A 7,367-nucleotide genomic window follows, 5' to 3' on the forward strand; every position below is an offset into this window, starting at 1 on the left:
ATTATAGAATTTTAAATTTGATAAATTGAGTAATTTGAAAAAAAAAAAACATACAATGATGTAGTGGACTAGTGGGTAGTTAATTTTGTTTTTTTGTCTTTTTTTTTAATGGATGTATACTACTCCCTACTCCTGGGAGTAGGATATAATTTGCCCTGCAAAAGGGTGCAAGTGGGGCCCAACTCTGTTTGTTCACCAAATCTCGCACATGCTAAAATTTTTGCCTTGTCTCTATCCTATCATTGCTTATGTGGACATCTTTTTGCATTTAATATATTTTTACAATTTTCGTGAGAATGGCTGAGAAGAGTGTTGTGCATGCTCTCATTACAACAACAACATCAGAGCCTTAATACCAAAATGATTTGGGGTCGACTGACATGAATCATCCATTAGAACCGTCCATGGGTGAACACACACATCAAAAATGCGAAAAATTAGAGAAGAAATAGTGAAAAACAAAAGGGGAGTGAAACATAATACAAAAGTCGGGTAAACTTATAAGTTTTAAAATAGAAGTCCGAATTTATTTTATAAAAACTTAGAATTTAAATCAAGAATAAAGATTTAAAACGATTTTGAAAACCGAAGTAACACTTAAGGGTCCGGAATACCTTAAGAGTGAACCAAGTATTGATGTATACGAAAATTGTTGGTAAAAATGTGTAATAAATCCGAAAAGAACAAATAAATTTTTAAAAGTTAAATAAAAACATAAAATATTTCAAATAACGTCAAATACTAAAAATCTACATGTATCATTGCCCACCATTGTGCCCTCTCCGTCACCATTCCCACATCAAGCCTGACAAATCTCATATCGTGCTGTATCACTCTCAGCCATGTCTGTTTTGGTCTCCTTCTACCCCCTAGCAACCTTTTCTGTTCCCTAGATCTCTAGTCTCCTAACTGGTGCGTCCGTAGATCTCCTTCTCACATGCCCAAACCATCTTAGTTGGTTTTCCATCATCTTGTCCTCTATTGGCGCCACTTTCACCTTTTCCCTAATCACCTTATTTCTTAACCGATCTTTCCTTGTATGGCCACACATCCACCTCAACATACGCATCTCCACTACACTCATCTTTTGAATGTGACAATGTTTCACGGCCCAACACTCAGAGCAGTAAAGTAAGGCAGGCCTAAAGCAATGCGATAAAATTTTCCCTTTACTCCTTGGGGCATATCTTTCTCGCATAAAAACCCTGTAACACTTTTCCATTTCAATCATCCCGTTTTAATTCTGTGAGCTACATCTCCGTCTAACTCCCCATCTTTTTTATTAATAGATCTTAAATATCTAAAGAAATCTGACTCCTCAACAACATTACTCCCCACCTCTGTCGATCTCGACCCTGCCACATTACTAAACTGACACCTTAAATACTCGGTCTTACTCCTACTTAGCCTAAATCCACGATTCTCCAAAGTATGCCTCCACATTTCCAACTTTATCTCAACCCCCTGTTTCGTCTCATCAATCAACACAATATCATCCGCAAACATCATACACCAATGGATGTCGTCCTGAATATGCCTTTTTAACTCATCCATAAGTATAGCAAAGAGAAAATGACTAAGTTCGGAACCTTGATGCACCCCAATGGTAACGGGAATGTGACACCCCGCGATAAAGCGGAAAGTAAAACCAATAAATACAAGCGGAAAATGTGAAATTTTTGAAACTTTTATTTAATAGATAAGGTTTAACATGCGGGATTCACTAAAATTCAACGGAGAAAAAGTATGCGGAAATAAGACATAGGTTCATACAAACGTGATAGTCAAAAATGGGGAAAATATATCCCACGAATGACAAGACAAAAATAGGTGAGTTTAGCAACCGATAAATAAAGTCCAACGGTCAAGGTACTCGCTAGCTCACACATGTCTTCACCCCATATAAGCACCAACTAATACCTGTCATTCATGAAACATGAATGCCACAGTCAGTGGGGAGTAACTCAAGATTCTCCCAGCCACATTATGTCAAAATAAACGTAAGAAGGAACTCAAATAAGCAAGGCATAGAAAATAATTTTAAGCAATATGAATATTAAATGCCATGGGATAAAACTCTTCAATTAAATGGAAAAGATTAAAGTGACTAATACTAGCATAATATAAGTTCCTCTAATCATGTGAGACAATTTGAATAGAAGAAGACAAGTATACGTTAATTAGTCATGGAGACACATCCCAAGTAAAAATGACATATGCAACCATCCAAAATGCAAGACATTTACTACTCTTAGACTATAATTTTCCCCGGGTAGGACTACGATAATAATACGGTCCTAGTCTAAACCTGGCCAGACTCTCAGAATAAATAATTCCGATTCGATATACGGCATATTAGCCAGTATCCAAGACTCGATGACAAAAATGCAAATCGAGTACCCCAATTGCCAGAACAACACGAAAGTGGCGGAATAACTAAGATAAAACTCACTTGCCAGAACAGCACAAGTGGGCCAAACCCGTATTTGCAAGAACAGCACAAGTAGGGCGTAAATATAAGTCAAGCAAAAGGTATAGCAAAATGACAAATTCACGTGGGCACGACCCAATTTAATTAAACAAGTAGAATAAATCACTCGTATTTGAAATACGATAAATAAATGAGAATGAATGAATTAAAGTTCGTATTATAGATAAATTAAGACATTTCACATAATTGTGACATGAATAAATAATAAATTCCACATTTATGATTCATGTGAGAAATATATAAATGAACGGTACATAAAGAATTTAGGATGCAAAAACCATGTGACGGAAATCAAATAAATTAAACCCGAACACAATTACTTCACGGTCAAAAATTAACCCGACCGAGGCTACGGCCTAGCCATGACCAGCCACGGCCTGTCCGCACCCTGTCACTGCCCAGCCATGCCCTGCACAAACTGGCCGCAGCACCTGCATAGCTCAAGATCAACAACCAGGCAGCACAGTCTAAAGAAAAACGCAGCAACTCTCCTCTTACAACCGTCTTAGGACGGGTTTCCTAGGCCTAAACAAGGCGGATTTCACCCATACAAAAGACCCAATCCAAACATATGTATATACTTGAGACTTAAGCAATAAAATTCGTTCAATTTAGCATCAAGAAACCCGTAAAAAAAGTCCGCGAAAACTGCCCAACAAAGACCCATTTACACGGCTTTAAGAGCTACATTGTGACCGTCTTAAGACAAAATTTTAAGCATGAAAAGGATAGAACTTATTACATACAAGCAACCCATTACATACGTGGATATACACATGAGATGGAAATTAACTAATTGGCTCAAACCATCCGTGAAATCGACTCAAAATCAGTCCACAAAACACACCCATCAACAACTTATATACATGGTTTCTAGACAATTTGTGAAGTCGTCTTAAGACAAGTTTTTAAGCATGTTACAAGGCGGAATTCACCCAAACAAAGGAATCTATTCATTCATGTATATGCACACAATATATGAGCTAACAAATTGACTCAAACCAACAATAAAATCAACATCAAAATCGAACCCAAAAGTGTCCTAGTGCAGCCCCTTTGTTCACGGTTTTCATCCCACTTTTGAGACCGTCTTAAGACGATATTTTGAGCATGAAACATGTATTATCCAACCAAATAAATTACCTAACTCATTTACCCACTTCACCATGAACCCAAACGTGCCATCTTTTCTCAAAATAGATAAGTAAAACTCGTATAAGACCGTCTTAAACTAACACCACATGAACTTAGCAAGTTGGAAACTTTTCGTCATGAAAGAGTAACACAACACATAAACACATATAAATTTCAACATAATGTCGAGTAATCCTATCCTTGTTATGTTGACTGCTCTTCAATCCTCAAGTATGTCGTCCACAATGTAAGAATCTCCGTCCGAGTCTTCAAGTTCTTCACCTAGGACACAAGAAAAGACGAATTTAAGCTCAAAACCGTAACACCCCTTAAGACGGGTCACTTTGAAAGCTCTACAAGACCGCAACTTTCTTACCTAGGACGATGGAGGAGAAAAAAGGAAGAATTTGGCGCAAGAATTACAGAAATTGATCGAGAAACGAAGGAGAAATCTCGATTTGTAAGCTTGAAAGTGGTGTATTTATGGTGGGAGCTTGGTTTGTCGATTACCAGGGAAAAGCATGGGGAAAGGGATTTGATTTCCAAAATGTGTGGAGGAGAGTACTGATAGGTCAAGATTAGAAAAAAGAAATGAGCCTATTAAGAGATTAGGCCCAATTAGCTAAATAAAACGGTTTTTATTAAAAACATGTCTCATAAATTACGATACAACTATGTTTATCATAATAATAATTATTATGATTACTATATACCCTAAGTTATATTTTTATGAAAATAAATTTTGAAAATATAATTAATTAAATAAATAAACTAGTTTGAAAAAACTAATTAAATCGTTTCATTTAAAGTCGTATTAAGCGCGGGTGTTACAATCACCCCTACTTTTAAAAAGTTTCGCCCTCGAAACTTGAACTAGGGTACTTGATACGCATGGTTGCTTCTGGTTACCATGTCTCTTCTTCCACATTACCACACTTCCACAACACTTTCACCAAGGGTACAACTTTATTCCTCAACTTCTTATCATTCTTATCCAAAATGCGAATTGGTCTCTCTTCAAAAGAAAGACTAGGCTCAAGCTCGGGAATTTAATTTTGCAACACATGACTTGGGTCGCTAATGTACTTCCTAAGTTGAGATACATGGAAAACATCATGAACTTTACCCAAACTCGGGGGCAAATCCAATTTGTAAGCCACGACACCAATTCTTTTCACTATATCATATGGTCCAATGTACTTTGGACTCAGCTTTACTTTGACTTCAAATCTCTTTACTCCTTTCATAGGGATACTTTCAAGAACACCTTATCACCAACTACGAACTCCAAGGGTCGACGACGAACATCGGCATAAGACTTTTGGCGATCTTGAACGGCTTTCATTCTTTCTCAGATGATCTTCACTTGGTCAATTGTCGGCTAGCTTTTCGGGTCCTAGATCACGAACATCACAAATTGAACTACGTTACTTTTTTCCATATAAGACTTCACTTGGTCAATTGTCTCGGCTAACTAAAGCACTTTGTAGGAAAATTCCACCAAAGGTAAGCTCTTCTCCTAACTAGTATGGAAGTCAAGGGCACAAGCACGCAACAAGTCTTCAAGGGTTTGAATCGTCCATTCGGTTTGTCCATCAGTAGCAGCATGAAAAGCGGTACTCATCAACAACGTACAACCCATAGCATCTTGTAAGGCCTTCCAAAATCTCGAACAAAACCTCAGGTCACGATCTGACACGATCTTCTTAGGAACACCATGGTAACGAACGATCTCCTCAACATAGGCACTACCAAGTCGATCTAAACTCCAAGTCTCCTTGATAGGAATGAACCTAGCACAGTTGGTCAACCTATCCACAATCACCCAAATGGCATCCTTTCCACCAACGGTCTTAGGCAAAGCCATAACAAAATCCATGGAGATGGACTCCCATTTCCACAAAGAGACATTCAAGGGTTGTAGAAAACCTCCGGGTCTCTTATGCTCAACCTTCACTTGTTGACAAGTGAGACATTTCTCAACATAAGTCACAATGTCATTCTTCATGTTAGGCCACCAAAATTGAAGATTCAAATCCTTATACATCTTGTCTCCTCTGGGATGAATTGAATAAAGGGATAAATGAGCTTCATCAAGGACTCTCTTTCTCAAATCAACGGCATCGGGGACATACATGCGGCTTTGGTAATGAAGATATCCACTAGCATCAATCTCACAATCTTTCGCTTTCCCTTCAAGAAGCTTGACTTGAAAAATTTTGAAAGTAGCATCATCCACTAAGTTATCATGGATCTCACGAAGAAGAACGGGTTAGGCAACCATAGCACCAAGATAATCAAAACCACTCTCCACGAGTTGCAAACTTAACTTAGGAAACTCGGTACAAAGGTTATCGGGAAGCACACGGATAACACTCAAGGAATGAGTTGACTTTCTACTAAGGGCTTCGGCAACTACATTTGCCTTTCCTTCATGGTATAACAATTCCACATCATAGTCATTCACTAACTCCAACCATCGTCGTTGCCTCATATTCAATTCCTTTTGGCTAAAAATATACCCCAAACTTTTAAAATTGGTGTAGATTTGGCAATGAACTCCAATGAGGTAATGTCTCCACATCTTTAAGGCATGAACAACGATGGATAACTCAAGATCATGAGTGGGGTAGTTCACCTCATGAACTTTCAATTGTTGCAAAGCATAAGCAACAACCCTCCTATTTTGCATAAGAACACAACCTAAAACCATCTTAGAAGTATCACAAAAAACATCAAACTCTACTCCATCCTCGGGCAAGGTCAAAACGGGAGCGGTAGTCAACCTTCTCTTCAACTTATGGAATGCTTCCTCACAGCTTTGGTCCATAAGAACTTGGTCTCTTTCTTCAAAAGTTGAGTCATCGGTCTAGCAAGCTTAGTAAAATACTTCACAAAGCGATGGTAATAACCCGCCAAACCCAAGAAACTACGATCTCACCAAATTGGTCAGGCTCTTCCATTCCATTATGGCTTCAATCTTTGAAGGGTTTACCATAATACCTTCCTTATATATCACATGACTAGGAAAAGACACCATAGACAACCAAAATTCACACTTGGAGAATTTGGCAAACCACTTTTGACGACGTAGAACTTCCAAGATAGTACGAAGATGATCGGCATGCTCCTCTTCGGACTTAGAAAAGATGAGAATATCGTCAATGAAGACCATAACACACTTGCCAAGAACTTACTAAAAGTTCGGTTCATATGGTCCATGAAGATAGCAGGAGCATTGGTTAATCGAAAGGGCATCATCTTAAACTCGAAATGTCCATATCTCGTGCTAAAGGCGGTTTTTGGAATATCGGAATCACGAACGGGGATTTGATGATAACCGGATCTCAAATCTGTAAAACCCCCATCAATAAAGGAGCCTTAACAAGACCTTCCCCAGCAGATAAGGGCGTTACCATCTCGGTTGCCCGAGGAATAGTAAATATCAAACGTCAATAAAAGAATAATTAAGTTTATTACAAGTTATCTCAACAAAGAAAGGTACAACTGATAACAACTATCAACTACGTAAAACTATCCATGCCATAACTCGTGGTAGACACGTCCCTCCATAATGGATCACGGCAGACACAACCCAAGAAGAAAACACAAACAACACCACACTAGGTCAGTAACTGAAGAACCACACAACACTAGTTACAACATACATACATCCAACACCACTTCCAATTACCCATCACTCCTCTGACTGCCCGAAGGTTCAAGTCCTATTAGATTATGG

General features: G+C 38.3%; 1 protein-coding gene across 1 annotated transcript; it reads right to left on the reverse strand.

Moving 5' to 3' along the window:
* Window positions 1-5,144: 5,144 nt before the first annotated feature.
* On the reverse strand, window positions 5,145-6,455 carry LOC141629270 (uncharacterized). The gene is made up of 4 exons (XM_074442297.1): window positions 6,155-6,455; window positions 5,915-6,055; window positions 5,761-5,833; window positions 5,145-5,418 (listed from the first exon to the last, which is right to left on the reverse strand). Exons 1-4 carry the CDS (start codon window positions 6,453-6,455, stop codon window positions 5,145-5,147), a joined length of 789 nt encoding a protein of 262 aa, XP_074298398.1.
* Between the last annotated feature and the right edge of the window lie 912 nt (window positions 6,456-7,367).

The sequence above is a fragment of the Silene latifolia genome, chromosome Y, assembly GCF_048544455.1.
Source record: "Silene latifolia isolate original U9 population chromosome Y, ASM4854445v1, whole genome shotgun sequence".
NCBI classification, from domain to species: Eukaryota; Viridiplantae; Streptophyta; class Magnoliopsida; order Caryophyllales; family Caryophyllaceae; genus Silene; species Silene latifolia.

What these genes read in the sequence shown, in the direction of transcription:
- LOC141629270 (XM_074442297.1), bottom strand. Translation starts at nt 6,455, where the DNA reads ATGGACCAAAGCTGTGAGGAAGCATTCCATAAGTTGAAGAGAAGGTTG. An exon ending in AATCTACACCAATTTTAAAA is followed by an intron (nt 6,056 to 6,154) that starts GTTTGGGGTATA and finishes TATACCATGAAG; the next exon opens with GAAAGGCAAATGTAGTTGCC. An exon ending in CTTCATTACCAAAGCCGCAT is followed by an intron (nt 5,419 to 5,760) that starts GTATGTCCCCGA and finishes CAACTGTGCTAG; the next exon opens with GTTCATTCCTATCAAGGAGA.